Genomic DNA, 20,156 nt, shown 5'->3' with positions numbered 1-20,156 from the left:
ATACCAGAAGACCACACTAGTTGAAAGCAACCCTGTTGGTCATAGCAAAAAAACAAAAAAAAATTGAAAATGTTCCTATATGCCCATCATCACAAGAACAGATAAATGATACAATCTTCATCCTGAAGTGAAAAAGACTGAACTATAGCTTTATGCAACAACACGAATGTGTCTTAGAAACATAAAGTAAAAGGAAAAAAATTACAAGAGACAATCATCAGTGCGGTTACTCCCCCCCTTTTTAGACTAAAAGAGAGTAAAAGCAAATAATATATATACATAGACATACACCTATGGAATTAAAAGAGAATCAGAATCATATCATTTAGGGGTAGTGGTTACCCTTGAGTGGGCAGCAAGAGGATAGGACAGAGGGGGTTGCATATGGATGCAGAAATTGTCAATATATGGTGGATCTTGGGGTGGATGGTGGGTTCACGGGGGTTCATTATATCCAGGTATATAAAAGCAGAGGGACAGGCATGGACCAATATTGATACTGTGTCATGAGCTAAGTCCTGACTAGTCCTACTCAGGGCCCCTGGTGTGTTTAAGAGCAAGAACAAAGCTTAATGAACCCTATCTAGTCGCTTTCACCCCTTGATCCAATGTTCTATGCTGCATAGTTAAGCCATTTGCAATGTCTGTTTCTAACCCATTGTCAATTTTGTTTTTTCTATTGGAATTATCTTCACAGGGATCAGTAACTTAGGATAAATATTTGATTCATTGATAAGTATTTGATTATATCCAGTTTCCAATTTTAGCTTCTAACATTGTTAGTTCCCTTCCTTTCTCTTAACTTTTTATCATTAAAAAGTCAAGCAGATAAAGCTGTAAAGGACTCCCCCCACTGCCCACCCTATGTACCCATCTCTGCTTCAACACTTAGCCATGCTTGTTTCATCTATTACCTTCCGCCACTTTCCCCTCCTTCCCAAGATTATTTGAGGCAAATCTCAGGTGTGATGTTTCATTTGTAAATATTTCTTTAAAGTATTCCTGTAAGTATCTTTAAAATATCAGACTCTCTTTTAAAGCCATAAATGATTATATTATTATACCAAAATAAATTATTTCTTAATATTGTAAAATATCCAGTCAGGGTTCACATTTCTTCTATAATCATTTCCCATCTCCCTCTCTCTCCGTCTCTCTCTCTCTCTCTCTCACACACACACACACACACACACACAGAGATTTAGTTGCGATCCAACTAAAGCACATTCGTTTTGATTGGTTTGTAAGTCTTTTTTTTTTTTTTTTCCACTGCGCCACGACGGGAACTCCCTGGTTTGTAAGTCTTAAGTTTCCTTTAAGCTGCATGTTTCTCCTGTATTACCTTTTTTCTTGCAAATTTGTTGTTGTTGATCTCGCTTGTAACAACTAGGTTATAAACTCGATGGTCTTCTAGCATTTTCCATTGTCTGGGTGCTGACTGTATTCTTATGATGTCACCTGGCATATCCCTCTCTGCTTCCTGTAAATTGGCAGTGAGGTTCAGATCACTACGCTATGTAGAACAGGGAGGGCTCGGTAAATGCAGCCCGTGGAGGCTTTATGGGAACACAGCCACGTTCATTTGTCTGCATCTTGTCCCTGGCAGTACCCTGCTGCGAGGGCAGAGTTGAGTCGTTGTGACAGAGACCGTGTTGCCCCAAAGTCTGAATTGTTTCCTCTCTGGCCTTTAATAGAAAAGGTCTGCCGACCCCTGTTCTAGAGGCTTGGTCACATGCAGGGCTGGTGCTTTTTTTAGCATGTGTTCCTTTTTCAAGAGGTGCATTATGTTGGGTCAGCTCCATTTCCCTGCTCTCTGTAGCCACTGATGAACATTAGTTCATTAGACGGACCCATTCATTCAGCGGAGTCGCTGCATGTTGAAACTCTATCATATGCCCTCTTTGTGCCTTAACTGGAATATTCCTCCCAAAAGAAATGTCTCTGAATTTCTCTCTCTCTCTTTTTTATATCTGTTATTTCCACAATGTCTAGTTTTTCCAGGACAGATTTTGAAATTCTAAATTTTGCTAAGCTGCTTCCATAACGTGGTTGCTTTTGCAAGGATGTCCCTATTTGGAAAGCTGGAGAGAGGAGGCAGTGTCCTTCTTGCTTCATTTCTCCAATGTATTTGAATCGGGCACGTTCACAGGTGGCGGCGGAGACCAGGGCCGTCATAGCCTGGATGGAAAAAATCCCCTTTGTGCTGGGCGGCAACCTGCAGGGGGGCGAGCTGGTGGTGGCCTACCCTTACGACATGGTGAGGTCGCTGTGGAAGACGCAGGAGCACACCCCCACGCCCGACGACCACGTGTTCCGCTGGCTGGCCTACTCCTACGCATCCACGCACCGCCTCATGACGGACGCCAGGAGGAGGGTGTGCCACACGGAAGACTTCCAGAAGGAGGACGGAACTGTCAATGGGGCTTCCTGGCACACTGTGGCTGGAAGTAAGTCTGATGGTCCTGCCATCATCTGGGGGCCAGAGGATGACGGACTCCTGGGATGGGGGTGGGGAAGGGAGGGGGAGCCTGTGGACCGTCTCCTCCCCATCCTCCCTTCGCCACGGTCATCAGCGTCATAGCGGCTTGAGCATCCACTTACCAAGCGCCTGCACTGCAGGGACGCCTCTTCATCCGTACAGTAGTCTCGGAGGGGGTCTGACCGACTCCCGACTTAATGCATGAGATGAGCGGGGCCGGAAGGCATCTGTCCAAGCTCCAGAGGAGCAGAGCTGGGGTCTCTTTGACTTGGTGGTCTGCTCTTAGCCACTGAGCTTTTTGGATGTTGCAGGGTCAGAGAGTGTAAGCATAATAGACTTAGGCGAAATGCTGCCCCGGAAAGCAAACCCAGCTAAGGGGCAGAGAGCACGCTGCTCCTGGAGCTGGAGCCAGGGCTTTGTGCTCAGAAGCCCTCTCATTGTGGAGGCTGTGCCTCCTCCACACGTGGGCATGGCTCCCACGCTCAGACTTTGTCACACATCTTCCGTTCCCTGGAGGCCTCCCAGGCACAGCCGGGCATCTGGTCAAAGCCCCATTGTTGTGATGCAGGAAACATGAGGTGCTATTCCCAGCATCCACTTGGGACAGAGGGGCTTCCAGCAGCGAGGTCAGAAGTTCCTTTACAGCAGCCAGAGGACCCCGTGGTCCAAGTGTCAGGATAAGCCCTTCGTTTTCTGTGTCAGGGCTGCTCCTGGCCTTAGTTACCAAAGGAGGAGGGTTAAGGATGTCACATTCCCTAAGGTCCCTCGGCACTGAGGTGGCAAAGATCCCAAACATAATGTTCCTCGCGTATTTGCTTGACTTTGTGAAGGTTGGTCAAACCTCTGTTGAATCTGAAAAATATGCCGTGTCGGAGGAGTCCCTGTCGTGGCTCAGCTGTAATGGATCCGACTAGTATCCCTGGGAACGTGGGTTCGATCCCTGGCCTCATTCAGTGGGTTAGGATCTGGCGTTGCCATGAGCTGTGGTGTAGGTCACAGACACAGCTCAGATCCCATGCTGCTGTGGCTGTGGTATAGCCAGTAGCTGTAGCTCCGATTGGACCCCAGGCCTGGGAATGTCCATATGCTGTGGGTGTGGCCCTAAGAAAAAAGGAAACAAAAAGGAAAAATAAGCCATGTCAAATAGACCTCCTGGGTTCCAATTCTAGTTCATCACCTAAATGCTGTGTGACTCTGGGCAAGTTACTTGACCTCTCTGAACCTCCATATGTTCTATGTATAAAATGGGCTTGATGAGAATGGTGGTGGCCATGATGATCATGGCCCCTCTGGGTCTATTGTGAGGCTTATGTAGATGGTGGATGTGTGTATTCTTTGTCTAGCTTATCGGAAACACTCAGCTATGGTAAGTTTCCACCCCTTCTGGCCCCTCTTCCCGTAGCACGCTCACCATGAAACCTCTGTCTCAGCAAATCCCTATTCTCCATGTTACTGCACTAATTACCTTTATTTTCCTTTGCTAGAGATTCAGCCTTCACATAATTTTCAGGTATGTTTCAGCCCTTGGGAAAAGAACAGTTTTAAAGTGGTGGGCATTTGTTCCCGTGAACATTTAAAAACACCTACATTTTAAAGCTTGCCATTTCTTTCTTGGTTTCATACCAAGCAGAGGTGTTTCATTTATCTCCATCTTGGTTTTGTTCTGTACAAAGTAAAAAAATATATCAATAAAGGCAGATACCTATTTATCTATCAAGAAAATTTCCTAATAGCCGGCTTTTTCAATTCTAACCCTAAAAACGGACAGTAATCTTTACATAAAGTATCTGTTTATTTTTTATGGCTGCTGTGATTAAATTGGGTTTGGACACGGCTGGATTCGTCAGCAGCGGGGTCATTGGCAATGTTGGGAAGAGCTGGCTGCCACCTCATCACGTTGGCAGCATTTGATTTGTTTCTATCAATTATATTTTCCATTATTTCGGGGACTTTTGTGGCAGAGCCAATGTAGTGGCTCGAGCCTTTTAATCATTCTTTCTGCTGGCGGTGTGATGAAGTCTACAGATTCTCTTTTTGGAGATTAATGAAAGGCAATTTCTAATTTCCTTCCCTCCCCCTCCCCGCTTCTCCTTTGTGTCTGGGTCTCACTCACTCGTTAGCGGTGCACTGACAGGCCTTAGTTAGTGGGGAGTGGGCAGCTGGGAGCAGGGTTTGGCCTGGCTCAGAAGGCACATCGTGTGTAGTGTGTGTGCATTTCAGCTGCAAAGGAATGTGAGACCCTTTTTAAGGCCACCCTCCTGTGTCCTCTCCCCCACAATGAAGACGGACGTTGTGACAGCATCGGGCACACAGAGCTTTAAGGAACACTATTGCATCTTTTTTTTTTTTTTTTTTTTTATTTTCCCACTGTACAGCAAGGGGGTCAGGTCATCCTTAGATGTATACATTGCAGTTACAGTTTTTTTCCCCACCCTTTCTTCTGTTGCGACATGAGAACTATTGCATCTTGAAGCCGTGATGAGAGCAGGAATCCAGGCAGAGAGAGAACACAGAGGAAGTCTGGTGGTCCCCAGGTGGGACCCGAGGCTGGGGACACACCATCTGGGTCACCCCGTGGCGCCTGCCCACATGTTTCCCTTTTTCCTTCTTTTTTTTTTGGTTTTTAGGGCCGCACTTGCGGCATATGGAGGTTCCCAGGCTAGGGGTCAAATAGGAACTATAGCCACTGGCCTACACCACAGCCACAGCAACACCAGATCCGAGCCACGTCTGTGACCTACAGCACAGCTCATGGCAACGCCGGATCCTTAACCCACTGAGGGAGGCCAAGGATTGAACCTGCACCCTCATGGATGCCAGTCAGATTCATTTGCGCTGAGCCATGATGGAAACTCCTACGTTTCCCTTTTGAAGCCATTTCTTACCAAGAATTCTCAGCCAAACGACATTCGAGGACGGGCAGACGTTCGGCGTTAAAAAGACAGCCTGGCTTGAGTTTTCCATCGTTCTCCTGGCTTCTCATCATTTTGACAATTCTGTTAGCACTTCTGGGGCTTTGAAGGCACGCACTTATTGCCAAAGGGCAGGCCCATCTCAGGATTTTTCAGTATCACATTGATTTATTTGCCCTGCCCGTGCTGACCGGTGGGCAGATGTCCGTGGCCTCCCCAAGTTCTCTGTCCTTCCGCACTTCCGGTTCCACCCGATGAGCTGACCTGGCATCTTGACCAACCTTCTTCAACCAGACCAGGCCCTGCCAAGGATTTCCCATTCCCTTGACACTGTCCCATCCCCTTTTATCCCACCACTGTCATTGTCCTGATCTTAAGACAAATGTGACCAGAGGCCCCTCACTGCTGACATATGACTGGTTTGACTCTGGCATCAGATAGAGAGAGTGGCCTTATATTTTGTGCCATTTTGTCTGTGACCTTATCAGTTAGGCAGCAGACTGATACAGAATTGCTCCTTCTTTTTTTTTTTTTTTTTTTTTTTTTTTTTTTGTATCTTTAGGGTCGTACCTGTGGCATATGCAGGTTCCCAGGCTAGGAGTTGAATCAGAGCTGTAGCCCTGGTCTATACCACAGCCACAGCAATACAGGATCCAAGCCGCTTCTGCAACCTACACCACAGCTCACGGCAATACCAGATCCATAACTCACTGAGTGAGGCCAGGGATCGAACCTGCGTCCTCATGGATGCTAGTCAGATTCATTTCTGCTGAGCCATGATGGGAACTCCCAGAATTGCTCTTGGCACCCAAAGCTGTGAGTTTTAAACAGACGTTTGTGTGGAAGACCGCATCACGAGCGCTCCAAGGACGACACATGAGCACCGAGGCTGGTGGATGCACAGGAGGACCTGCTTTTTCCCAGTTGACCCAGAGAAACCAGCCCACCTGACTTCTGCTGTCAGTGGCCTTGACCCTCAGAACCCAGAGAGGACGTGGTGGAGGCGCTGGAGAGCCCTCCCGCCATCACACAGAACACAGCCACATGTGTTCTTGCTCGTGACCCTGTTCCCCCCAAGCAAACATGTTGGGAAGGGAGCCACTGGAACTGTATGCCATCTGACATTCATTTACTAATTTTGCAAATGTTGGGTACTGTTGTGTGCTGAAGGGAACCCCTCAAAAATACACCCACTCCCTAATCTCCAGAACCTCTGAGTGTGACCTTGTTTGGGAAATGAGTCTGTAGGTGTAACTAAGCGTCTCAAGATGAGGTCATCGTGGGTCACCCAGATGGGCCCTAAGATCAGTGACAAATGTCCTTATAAGGGACAGAAGAGGAGAAGACAGACACTGAGGCAGAAGATGAAGACAGGGGCGGAGATGGGAGGGACGTGGCCACAAGCCGAGGAACGAGCCAGGGTCTACCAGAAGCTGGAAGAAACAAGGCAGAGCCTTTGGAAGGAGTGTGGCCTAGCCAGTACCTTGATTTCAGACTCCCGGCCTCTAGACCTATGAGAAGATCATTTAGTGCTGCTCTAAATCACCCAAGCTGTGGGCATTTGTATCATCAGCCCTAAGAGGCTAATACAGGGACCAAGCCTTATCAAAGTCACGCCAGGATGCGTGAGGCTGTCTGCTTTCCAGCCAGGTGGTCGGGGCATCTGCCCTTTGGTCCCCAAGGCAGTGACGAGCTGGGGCTGGACGTTACACACACCTGGGTTCAAACCCTCACTCTGTCCAGACACGTGACTCTAGATACATTCATCCCTTAGCTGTTCTCGGACTCAATTCTCTGAGCTGTAAAATCGGGCTACATTACCTGTTTCTCTGCTGGGTTTGTGCTAGATGCAGAGGGTGAAAGATGGGTCCTGGCTTATGTAAGACACTCACCAAGTGGTGGTACGGATAGCTATGTTTATGAATTAGAATAGAAAACTCGGTTAAAAAGCTGTAGCTGAGAGCAGCGTGTGTATTGAGCTGAATGTAATTAAATGCTAAAGACCCATAGTATTAGCGAATGATACCTTTATCCTAAAAAAAAATAGTATTAAACTATTATTAAATTATTCATAAAATAAAAATAATTGTATCTCAAAAGTACTTAGGGGCTTCTGCCACGGCTCAGCGGGTTAAGAACCCAACATAGTGTTTGTGAAGATGTGGGTTCAATCCCTGGCCTCACTCAGTGGGTTAAGGATTCGGCATTGCTGCAAGCCATGGAATAGGTCAAAGATGTAGCTCAGGCCCTGCATGATTATGGCTGTGGTGTAAGCCAGCAACTGCAGCTCTGATTCGACCCCTAGCCTGGGAACTTCCATATGCTGCAGGTGCGGCCCCAAAAGGGAAAAAATAAAAATATAATAAAAATCTCTTATTTTAGTCCTTCTTTTGTCAAAAATGTTCTCATACATTCCCCATCTTCCCCATCAGCCATTCCGGCAGCATCTTTCTCTCTCTCTCTCTCTCTTTCTCTCTCTCTCTCTCGCCCCCATTCTGTCCCCCAGCAGCAGCTCTGATTAATTTTTTTGTCTTGAGTCGCTACTCGATACCTCCTTGTTCAAACAAAGTCCTCTGTCACCTTCTTGAATTCTTGCTGCCTCCCGGTGCCGCTCTGAGCACCGTTCAGTCAAAATGTTGTCCGCTCGGCTCGGCAGGTCTGAACGACTTCAGCTACCTTCACACCAACTGCTTCGAGCTGTCCATCTACGTGGGCTGTGATAAGTACCCGCACGAGAGCGAGCTGCCCGAGGAGTGGGAGAATAATCGGGAATCCTTGATCGTGTTCATGGAGCAGGTATGACGTGGGCACAGGGCTGTGATGGGGGCCAGCTAAGGAAGGAAGCTCTTCCGTGGTCAAAAGCCTAGATCAAATGAGTACTTTGACTGTGGCCGCTGTCCCTGGCTGGCGACTAAAGAGTCGGAAGAAGCTGTTGTCTGCAGTTCTAAGTCAGTGTCGATGGCTCCCCCTGGTTCACGGTGAGGGAGACTGCTCCCAAGGTTCTAGGATGCTGCTGTGGCAGGGGGAGGAAGTGACATGTGTCCAGCCAGCTGGCCCAGGTCCCTTGTATTCGTCTGCAAGGGCTGCTTGAGGAAATACACAGGCTGGGGGGCTTACACAACAGAAGTTATGGTTCTAGAGGCTAGAAGTCCGAAATTAAGGTATCCGCAGGTGCTTTCATCTGCAGCCTCTCTCCTTGGCCTGCAGACGGCCACCTTCTCACTGTGTCCTCACGTGGTCTTCGCTGTGTGCACACACTCCTGGTGCCCTGTGTGTCCAAATCTCCTCTTCTTATAAGGACACCAGTCAGATTACAAGGCCCACTCTTATGGATTATTTTAACTTCATCAGCTCTTTAAAGACACAGAGTCCAAATGAGTCGCATTCTAGGGTGCTGGGGTAAGGACTTCAGCATGTGGATTTGAGGGGCACCCAGTTCTTCCCATAACAATGCTGAGGCTGAAGAACACTGCAGCAGGTGGCAGAATGTCACCTGGAACAGTTCTAACAAGTGCCTGCAGTGGTCCTGCTTGTCGCTGGTGAGGAAGCCCTGCCGTGTAGGTCAGGCCCCTGCCTGCCCTCCTTTCCTCCTGCTCTCAAGGACACGCCTGGGTTGTGGCATTGAGCAGACTGGTTCTAGTTTGCTACTAAAACTAACCAAATAAACCCCGTGCCCCACTGAGGAGTAGACTCACAGAGGCCAGAGAAATGAAAGTGAATGTTGGGAACAAAGCCAACTAGTATCCATGAAGATGTGGGTTTGATCCCTGGCCTCACTCAGTGGGTTAGGGATCCACTGTTGTCGGGAGCTGTGGTGTAGGTTGCAGATGTAGCTCAGATCCCACGGTGCTGTAGCTATGGTGTAGGCCAGTACCTGCAGCTCTGATTCCATCCCTAACCTGGAAACTTCCATATGCTACAGATGCAGATCTTAAAAACAAAAAAAAAAAAAGAGTGACTGTTGAACTTCGTATGACTCTGCTGTGACTCCCATTCACCAGGAAGATCCCAAGGCTCTCGGGGTGATTGCCTTTCTTCCATGGGTTCTCGTAGATGAGTCAGAAGAAGCAACCAGCTAAGGGCTTGGCCTGCCGGCTTCCTGGCATCTCCACTTGCACACGGGTGGCAGAGTCCAGCACCAGGATGCAGCATCCAAGTCTGATCCGTGAGGGTCCTGGGGGCAGGGAGGGGGTCAGTGCAGCTGCAGCACACCCTGCAAGCACACCCTGCTGGCACACCTCGCTGGCACACCCCACATGCACACCCCTGCTGGCACACCCTGCTGGCGCGGAAGGATAGGAACCTTCTCTGTCCTCTCAGACATCCAAAGCGATGATCCATGGAGGTCCTGTCGTGGCTCAGTGGTTAACAAATCCGACTAGGAACCATGAGGTTTCAGGTTTGATCCCTGGCCTTGCTCAGTGGGTTAAGAATCCGGCATTGCCGTGAGCTATGGTGTGGATCACAGACACAGCTCGGATACTGCGTGGCTGTGACTCTGGCATAGGCTGGCAGCTACAGCTCCAATTAGACCCCTAGCCTGGGAATCTCCATATGCTGCAGGTGTGGCCCTAGAAAAAGACAAAAAAAAAAGACACACAAAAAAGTGATGATCCTAGTTTAGCCAATGAACCTCCAATTTCCAGGCATAGGAATATGTCTAAAGAATGTCACTGGCAGCATAGGGATGTCACCTTCGCTCTTCAAATGGGGAAACTGAGGCACGAGGTTCAGAGTTGGTGCGTGTCATGTGTCATGGCACCTCAGGGGAAGGGGGCTACAGACTGAGTTAGGACTTCCAGAAACATCTTGGAGTCTCTTCTCGCCTCTTTGACTCTTAAAGTCACTTAGTCTGTGTATTAATCTATACAGACCAGGAAAGTCAAAATAAATGTGCCTATAAAATTAAATTCTGTTTTTGCTGGATATGTGGCTTTTTTTGTTTTGGGATTTTTTGTTTGTTTGTTTGGCTTTTTTAGGGCCATACCTGCAGCATATGGAGGTTTCCAGGCTAGGGGTCAAATCGGAGCTGCAGCTGCCAGCCTAGGCCACGGCCACAGCAACACCATATCCGAGCTGCACCTGCAGCCTACACTGCAACACAGGGCAACACTGGATTCTTAACCCACTGACTGAGGCCAGGGATCGAACCTGCGTCCTCATGGATGCTAGTCAGATTCATTTTTGCTGAGCCACAGTGGGAACTGCTGGATGTATTTTTTATGAACCATCTCTCATCCTAATATTTTCTAATATTCTGGAATATTTTAACTACAGTCAAAGACTTTCCAGTAGATGGACCCCGAACGAATACAGAAATTTATACACCACGTCTACACAGGCCAGGGAGCTTCTGAGCCAGATGTGGCTTCGTCGGGGCTCTTGGTAGCCTTGGGCTGGCGTTAGGGTAATTGCCCTCTTGTTGTGCTGGTTGGTTGAGCAAGTCGGTGAACTCACCTGTTTCTCCTCATTTTTGCTGAGCAGGTTCATCGGGGCATCAAAGGCGTGGTGAGAGACTTGCACGGAAAAGGAATTCCAAACGCCGTTATCTCTGTAGAAGGCATTAACCATGACATCCGCACAGGTAACTGCGAATGTATGCAGACTCTTTCTCAGGGGGAAATAGCCGATTTCTTTCAGGACTTTGCTAGACTGAAAACCACAAGTCGACCTCCAGCAACGTATTCCTTAGACCTGTCTTAGCTCTTTCCTCTCACTTTCCTAGAAAGCAAAGTTTTCTGGCTTCTCTCTGTCCCTTATTCCAGTGAAAACCGGAAGCTCAGAGGCTGGAGGACCCAGTGAAGGTTCAGGAGGCGGGGGTGGGGGGCTGGGTTCAGGTGCCGGAGCCATGGCGTGATGTTTCTCTCCTCACTCCGGAGCTTCGGTGCTGCTGGGAAACAGCTCTGCAGACACTCCGAGCATCAGCGCAAGGCTGCCCAGTTCTTTGCTCATTAGAAAGTGATATGAAAACAAGCCTAGGCTTTCCCTCGTGCCCCAGGACTGTCGTCACTTGGGATGGCACTTGATGTATTCAGGGAGAAATGGAGAAACAGTGACCTTGGCTTTGATGGAGGATGTTGCGGCATGATGCAATGACAGATGCACGTGGAAAAGAATTGGTTAGACACTTAGGCCAGATTGTCAGCAAGAGTTCTGATGGGGATGGGGGGGCCATGGCCATGTGTAAAGTTACACATGGAGGTTTCCGGATGTGGGGGGAAACTTTGGGGTGCACTGCGTCCAGTGGGGGGTGCTCTGCTTTGCTCTGAGCTGCAGTGCCCGGGGCACTGGGTCCTGCATTGGTCCCAGTGGGTGTCAGGACACATGACCACAAACTGGGGAGCTTTAAGAAAGAGAAATGTGTTCTCTCACAGTTGCGGGGAGACCTAAATCTGAAATCAAGGTGTCGCAAGGTTGCGCTCCCCTGGATCCTGGCGGGGGGGCAGGGGGGGGGGCAGGGGGGGACTCCTTTGGTTCTTCCAGCTCCAGATGACTTCAGGCCTTCCTGAGCTTCCTTGGATGTGTCACTCCTGCCTCTGCCTTCGTTTTCTTCTGGCTCCTCCTCTTCTGTCTCTGATGAGGACACTTGTCACTGAATTCAGGACCCACCGCCTAGTCCAGGGTGACCTCATCTTGAGATCCTTAATGACGTCTGCAAAGACCCTCTTTCCAAGGAGGGTCAATTCACAGGTCCTGGGTAGTAGGATGTGGGCCATCTGCGGGTGAGAGTTGGGGTGGGGAGAGGGGCCTCATTGAACCTGGGGTAGGTCCCGCCCAGGTGGAGAGAACAGACTCATCTGTGAGAGAAAGGACATCGTGGTTGCCATAGAAAAACCACTCCGCCCCCAGGTGCACTTGAACTGGCAGAAACAAGACGACACCGACTTGGCCTGACCTGCACTTGGTGGTTTAAGGGCTGACGCTGCGCTGGGACGGCCAACCGCCTGGCCATTACGTGATGATCCCCAGAGGGCACAGGGGGAGGCCCAGTGGGGCTTGAGCCTTGGGCTGGAGATTCTGCATGCAGTGCCCGTTCCCTTGTCCCCACGCTGTTCCTCCTGAAGGAGGGAGGGGCCCTTGCCCGCTAGCTGTTCACAGACACCCTGTCCCCCAAAACTGACCCCATTTGCCCTACTAGGACACAGAGGCTCTGGGCGTTAGGACGGGGGAGGCTGGGGCGCAGACCTGTGCCTGGCAGAGAGGGCCCGTTACTGTGCAAATGGGGCAAGTGCACGTGAAATGTCGCAAAGCCGTAGATTGAAGTGTGAGGCGGTGAATCGCGAATCATCTTTTTCAAGGCAGCTGCCTATTTCTTCATTCAGCCCTGTTTCCTGACTGTCCCCAGCACCTGCCCTCCAGGACCTCATGGCCACTGAGCGAGGGGCGACACATGGGGTGGGATGGCATTTGGTACCAGTAGCCCCTCGTAGGCACACACTGATTCATTTGTTCATTCACTTAGTCATTCAGTCATTCATTCAACAAATACAGATGGAAACTTGTCACGGACCAGACACGAGAGGTGCAGGTGAGCCTTGTGAATGACACGGGCTGTTTGGTCTGGTTCTGCAGAGGACTGGTATTCTATTTATTTTTATTTTTAATTTATTTTATTGAAGTATAGTTGGTTTACAATGTTGTGTTAATTTCTGCTCTACAGCAAAGTGATTCAGTTTTACACATACCTAGTCTTTTTCATATTCTTTTCCGTTACGGTTTATCACAGGATTTTGAATATAGGTCCCTGTGCTACACAGTAGGACCTTTTGCTGTTTATCCATTCTGTGTATAATAGTTTGCGTCTGCTAACCCCAAATTCCCCGTCCATTCCTCTCCACCCCATCCTTGGCAACCACAAGTCTGTTCTCTTTGTCTATGAGTCTGTTTCTGTTTCACAGATAAATTCATTTGTGTCGTATTTTAGATTCCACATGCAAGTGATAACATAAATGATATTTGTCTTTCTCTTTCTGACTTATTTCACTTATTATGATAATCCCTAGGTCCACCCATGTTGGTGCAAATGGCATTATTTTATTCTTTTTCATGGATGAGCAGTATTCCATTGTATATGTGCACCGCATCTTCTTAATCCATGAACCTCCATACTGTTTTCCATAGTAATTGTACCAATTTACATTCCCACCAACGGTGTAGGAGGGTTCCCTTTTCTCCACACCCTCTCCAGCATTCATTATTTGTAGATTTATTAAAGATGGCCATTCAGACCAGTGTGAGATGGTACCTCCTTGTAGTTTTGCTTTGCGTTTCTTTAACAATTAGAGATATTGAGCATCTTTCCACGTGCCTATTGGCCATCTGTATCGGGCTTGTATTTTAAACATTATTAATAAGCTTCTGCATAAAAGAGTGATTCGTCAACAAGCTTGGAACATTCCTTGGGCTGTTAGTGCCTTGTACGCAATGTGAGGAAATGAGAGTTTTCCTGGGAGCAGGAGATAAAACATCCCCCGGGCCCCACAAGCCTGCACAGAGTGCTTTGCCTAATGAGCTTGGAATTTCAAGCCCCTGTCATCGCAGAGACAGTTTTGATGAGCTAATGGGAAACACATCCCTTCCCCTCTCACTCCTCCTGTAACTAATTCCCAGTGTGTTCTCACCGTGAGGAATCTGTGCTTCGTGGATGGTGCTGTATTGTGTTGGTTTCAGCGTCCTTGCGTGCTCAACATAAGCTCCGAATTTGCCTGGATTTCCGTCTGAGGCTTATGTGATCTGACAAGCTTTATTCCAGGAGGGATTTTGCATAAACTAAACAGGGGTAGTCAATGGAATTCCACAGAAAAGAGGCTTTCAAAATACATGTAAATAGGTTGGCCAAACACTGAGCTCAGAATGCCATGTGACTGTCCTTTGTTTGGGGGACGTGAACCTGACCTGCTAATGGCCATCCATTAAGGCCCAGGTAGTCCCTTCCCTCCATAGTGACAGGCGATGCCAGCGAGGTGCCCACCTCCCCCAGCAGCTCCACAGAACACACAGCCCTGAACACACACCTGACAGGGCGCCAGGGTGTGATGGAAAGGCGGCTGGCACAGCAAAGGCGGGTCGGTGGGGGTGGGGTGGGAGGGAGCCTTTGCCATTGTGCAGAGAAAAAGAATTACAGAGCCTTCTTAGAAACATAAATTTGAATCAGTAGTGCTGACAGGCATTTATTTATTATAGGTTTCTTTTTCTTTCTTCTATTTTTTTGTCTTTTTAGGGCCACACCTGCGGCATATGGAAGTTCCCAGGCTAGGGTTTGAATGGGAGCTACAGCTGCTGGCTTACACCACAGCCACGGCCACCCCTGATCCTAGCCGTGTCTGCAACCTATACCACAACCCATGGCAACACAAAATCCTTAACCACTGAGCGAGGCAAGGGATTGAACCTGCGTCCTTATGGATGCTAGTCGGGTTCGTTGCCACTGAGCCACAATGGGAACCCCCAATTTATTATAGGTTTCCTTCCCTTCCTCTGGGTCCCTGAGCACCTCCCTTGGTGAGAACCTGGGCTGCCCTTTCTCTGGAGTGTTTCAAACTGGCCTCCACGTGCCCTCGAGGTGGGCGCTTCCATGGAGGTCTTGCCTCCGTCCAGCTGGCGTTCAGGGAGGTCATAGTGCTGACACACCCCAAGTGTCAGGCCTTAAGAAGCCCACCGCTTTACCAGGGCCAGGACCGTACAGGGAGGCCACTCACACTCGGGACACGTGGTCTGCAACATGCAGGGGCGGCTCCCACAGGTTTGCCCAGGGAGCTGGGGGTCTGGAGAGATGGCTCAGAGGGTGCCTGCCCCAGGAGGCACAGGCCATCTGATTGCAAGACAGAGGAGGCTGGAGTTCCCGTTGCGGCTCAGTGGGTTAAGGACCCGATGTTGTCTCTGTGAGAGTGCAGGTTCAATCCCTGGCCTCCCTCAGTGGGTAAAGGATCTGGTGCAGCCATGAGCTGTGGTGTAGGTCACAGATGCAGCTCAGATCTAGTGTTGCTGTGACTGTGGCATGGGCCGGCAGCTGCAGCTCCAATTCCACCCCTGGCCCAGGAACTTCCACATGCTGCAGGTGCAGCCATAAAAAGAAAAAGAGAAAAAAAAAACCAAAAGTGGCTGTACATGGCTTTGGGCTTCTGAAAAGCCACAAAGTGGCACTTTATCTTTATTTAGTTGAGAACTGAACCATGCTTTTTTTTGGGGGGGATCAATACCTCTTTTTTAAAGTTTGTTTTATTAACATGTAGTTGATTTACAGGGTTGTGTTAGTTTCTGCTGTAAAGCAATGTGATTCGGTTACACAGATACACACTTTTCCCTATTCTTTTCCTTATGGTTTCTTTCAGGAGATTGAATATAGTTCCCTGTGCTTTGCGCTAGGACCGTGGTGTTTATCCAGTCTGTCTGTGTGTAATCATTGGCATTCTCACTGCACAAAGACACAGGGCACGGTGCTGAGAAATCCCGGGTGCTGCCTGCCTGTGTTGTGGGCACAGGACTCTCACGGTGAGGCCTGTTCACCAGGTAGCAGGCCATGTGAACGTGTGGCGGACAGCTGCCTGCCTGGCTCATTTGTCACGACGCCTTGTGCCCCCGTGAGTGCACTGCATTGCGTGGGGCATCTCAGATGAATGAAGACTGTGATATGAATTTAAACACGACGCTTCCGGGAGTTCCTGTGGTGGCTCAGCAGGTTAGGAACCCAACTAGTAGCCATGAGAACGCGGATTCCATCCCTGCCTCACTCAGTGCTTTGAGGATCCGGCGTTGACGTGAGCTGTGGTGTCGGTCACAAATGCAGCTCAGACCCGGTGTGGCTGTGGCTGTGGCAAAAGCCAGCGGCTGCAGTTCTGATTCAACACCTGGCCTGGGAACTTGCATAGGCCGCAGGTGCAGCCCTAAATAAATAAATGATTTAAAAAGCAAAAGAAAGAAAGAAAGAAACGTGCTGCATGCACATGTACAAGGGAGCTATACCCGTGTACGAAGGAGCTATTTATTCCCACAGTCCCAGAGTTCTCCTCCACCCTTAGAAGGCTTCGGGCCTTGTTTAGATGAGTAAGCCTTCCCCAGGCGACATAGCTCTTCCTCTCCGTTGCCCTTTCTCTTTCGATGGTGCAGGACAGATGGTCATAAGAAAGAAAACCATCCTGATGCTGGAAGCCCAGCTGATCACTAGCTGTGTGGCCTTGTGGAGGATGTCACACCTCTCTGGGCATCCAGTTACGGACACAGAAAAAGGGGATCGCCGTACAGCCTGCATCAGAGCTGGGCTTGGAGGGGTCGGTGGATCGGTGCCTGCCTCCAGCTTCTGTGGGCCACGTGGGAGTCGCTGTCCCCTTTTCTGTCTTGAAGCCTCTTTAATGTCAGGGATCCAGGTGTTCTCAGCTGGTATAGGGGGAGCAGTGGCCTTAGCCTAGAACCCCGCTTATGCAACAAGGGTCTAGCCTTGATCTCAGGATGGACATGGGACCGGTTAGGTGCCTGCTGGGTCCACGTGTACCTGCTGCTGCAGCCCCCTTTCTTCATAGACAACCATGGAAGGAGGTGCAGACCCAGGGCCTCCTCCCAGGTCGTCGGGCCCTCGCCTTCTGTCATCTTTTCCTTCTCTTTTTCAGAAGTGAAGAGCCCCACCCCTAAATTACTATTTTATATTTATCTCCCTGCTAAGGGAAGCCGGGAAGCCAGGCACAGATGGCTTTTCAAGATGGCATTCTGTGGCAAGGGCATGCTGGTTAGAAGTTCAAGTTCATCATGAATGGTGTGTATTGTCTCGAGAAAGGAATGTGAGCCATCATTTCTCCATCTCTGCTCATGTGTATTAACACGGCGGGGAGCCTACCCCCCACCCCCTGCCTGTTAAAACCATTAAGGCGGCTTCCAAAAAACGAAAACATCCTGGCTTCCAAAATGCATTAAGAATTTGCATCTGCAGGAGCTCAAATTCCACACTGCCTGCCTGCCAGTCTCTGGCCAGGAGACAGGTCTTGGAATAACAGAGCTGGTGGTATCTGTGTTAGAACAGAGCTGCTCTGAGTTCCCCTGCTTTCTTTTCACAGCCGGTGATGGGGATTACTGGCGCCTCCTGAACCCTGGTGAGTATGTGGTCACAGCCAAGGCAGAAGGTTTCACCTCGTCTACCCGGAACTGCATGGTCGGCTATGATATGGGGGCCACGCGGTGCGACTTCACACTCAGCAAAACCAACCTGGCCCGAATCAGAGAGATCATGGAGAAGTTCGGCAAGCAGCCTGTCAGCCTGCCCGCCAGGCGGCAGAAGCTGCGGGGGCGGAAGAGACGACAGCGTGGGTGACCTCGCAACTCTTGAGTCATGTTCCGGACCCCTGCAAATTAAACCACTCTGGCTGTAGCTCCATAGAGGACTCGCTCCTTGTTGTTTTCTCTGTGATTCAAGAAGACCTGGGAGAATCTGTGCATTGCAAGGCTAGTCCCAAGGGGAGGTCTAGGGTAGTTTCTTGGGCGGAGCAGGAGAAGAAGGCTAGTGGGGCCGAGAGAGTGAGAAAATTCAGGACGTCAACCTGGGAGTCTGGGAAAGAGAGGAGCTTGCCTGTTGAAGGTTTCCTGGCTGCACAGGAAGGGAAACTGGTGCTTCTCCTGTTTGCGTGACAGCAAGAGTTCCCATGCATTTGCAATTTGCATGACTGAAAGGCAACATTCCCAGGGCTCTGCCATCCCAAATATGACCATTCAAGAGGCTCCTCTCCAGAGGCTCCCGGGTATTCTAAGAGAATCCACCCTCTCTGGCCCCAGGACATTCTAAGCTGCTGCAAATAAATCCTATCTCTGTTGACAATAGAGACGTTACCAAGTGAGCATCAGTGAGCCTCTTGAATCGGCTTAGCTTCCCTTTCAACAAAGGATCCTGCTCATGAAAGGAGACAAAGGCTGAAATAATTCAAGAGTGAGTGCAGGCAGCAGGCGTGCACTGGGGCTCATGGCCTGCAGTGGGGTTCACAGGGAACCCCCCAACCTTCCTGTGCTGCCGTAGTTCTGGGGGGCTCCCTGGGTGGGGAGAGCAGGAGGGGCCAGCCTGCCTAAGGAACCAGATCCCTTCACCTGGCTCTCCTTTTTGACCTGCTGGGACTTGGAAAGAGCTGGAAGGGCACTGACCTACAATGCTGCCTGTTCAGTAGAGCTCCCCTTTCCTGGAAACAGGCATCCGAAGCTGGCCTGACATCACTCTGGGAGTGATTTTTGGTGTGTGGGCTGTCAGACCCTCCAGATTCAACTCAGTTTGATGAAAAGCTCTTAGAACGACCTCTGAGCATCCACGTGGAAGGGGTTAGTGCATCGCCGTGCCAGAAAACAATTTGTCTCACTTTTTCTTAGTGTCGCTGCCTCACTGACCTGGGCAGAATAGAAAAATAAAGAAAGCAAATGGCAAGATGCTTCTAGCGTGTGGTTGTCCTGGGTAGACTCGCGGCCACCCAAAGGCCACACCCCACCCCCTCAGTCACCCTGGAGAAGCCCCCGCCTGCTCGAGAAGGGACAAACTCCCCCCACCCTCTGCCGTTCAAGCTCTGCAGGGGTGCTGCCAGCTCTCTGTCTCCCGCCTCCTTCCTGGAGGAGCCTGTGCTGGGTTGAAATTATCTTGACACTCGGGACCCACTAGTAACTCCTGGGGACTCCAGTGAGCACCTTTCCAGAAATATCCTCATGTCGGAGTTCCTGCTGTGGCGCAGCGGAAACGAATCAGACTCGGAGCCAGGAGGTTTCGGGTTCGATCCGTGGCCTCGCTCAGTGGGTTCAGGATCCAGCGTTGCCGCAAGCTGTGGTGTAGGTCACAGATGCGGCTTGGATCCCGTGTTGCTGTGGCTGTGGTGTAGGCTGGCAGCTCCAGCTCCAATTAGACCCCCAGCTTGGGAACCTCCATGGGCCACGGGTGCAGCCCTAAAAAGACAAAAAAGGAAAGAAAAAAAAATCCTCATGTCACTTTGGGGCAATCTACACTAGAGATGGGCAAACTTTTCTTACAAGGGATCAGATTATAAATATTTTTATAATATTTATAATAGGCTTTGCAGGCCATTGAGTCTCTGTCACGAGTACTTAACTCTTGAAGCACAAGAGCAGACTCACACTGTAGATACACCAGTGAGCAAGGCTGTGTTCCAGGACATTAGTTATAAAAACGTGGTGGCTGGAATTGGCCCCCACATCCAGGGGGCATAGTTAGCTGACCCCTGCTACCTACCAGAACTAATAGAACTTTCTGCAACAATGGAAATACTCTTTTCTTTTTCCCTTTTTTTTTTTTTTTTTGTTGTTGTTGTTGCACCTGCAACACATGGAAGTTCCAGGCTAAGGGTTGAATCAGAGCTGCAGCCGAGGCCTATGTCACAGCCACAGGCACTACAATACCAGATCTGAGCCGCATCTGCAACCTACACCTCAGCTTGCAGCAACATTGGATCCTTAACCTGCTGAGCAAGGCCAGGGATCAAACCTGCATCCTCATGGACACTGTGTTGGGTTCTTAACTTGCTGAGCCACAATGGGAGCTCCAGGAGTTCCCGTCATGGCTCAGTGGTTAACGAATCTGACTAGGAACCATGAGGTTGCGGGTTCGATCCCTGGCCTTGCTCAGTGGGTTAAGGATCTGGCGTTGCCGAGAGCTGTGGTATAGGTTGTAGACACGGCTCGGATCCCGCGTTGCTGTGGCTCTGGCGTAGGCCGGCGGCTACAGCTCTGATTAGACCCCTACCCTGGGAACCTCCATATGCCGCGGGAGCGGCCCTGGAAAAGGCGAAAAGACAAAA

General features: G+C 49.8%; 1 protein-coding gene across 4 annotated transcripts in view; it reads left to right on the top strand.

The window, feature by feature from the left end:
• CPXM2 (carboxypeptidase X, M14 family member 2) overlaps nt 1-18,781 on the top strand; it is a 146,514-nt gene extending 127,733 nt beyond the window's left edge. For all 4 annotated transcript variants that reach the window (XM_013983827.3, XM_021073605.2, XM_013983826.3 and 1 more), the window contains 4 exons: nt 2,150-2,447; nt 8,048-8,187; nt 10,876-10,975; nt 17,436-18,781. In XM_013983827.3, coding sequence (XP_013839281.1) covers nt 2,150-2,447; nt 8,048-8,187; nt 10,876-10,975; nt 17,436-17,689 — 792 coding nt within the window. In that variant the 3' untranslated portion in view covers nt 17,690-18,781. The remainder of the gene's footprint in view (nt 1-2,149; nt 2,448-8,047; nt 8,188-10,875; nt 10,976-17,435) is intronic.
• Nucleotides 18,782-20,156: the final 1,375 nt, after the last annotated feature.

Source organism: Sus scrofa, chromosome 14 (assembly GCF_054392235.1).
Source record: "Sus scrofa isolate SSC_HxYL_T2T_F1_AM1 chromosome 14, Sscrofa_HxYL_maternal_Yorkshire_Landrace_v2.0, whole genome shotgun sequence".
In the NCBI taxonomy this organism is placed as follows: Eukaryota; Metazoa; Chordata; class Mammalia; order Artiodactyla; family Suidae; genus Sus; species Sus scrofa.
This window is presented reverse-complemented; position numbering and strand designations above follow the sequence as displayed.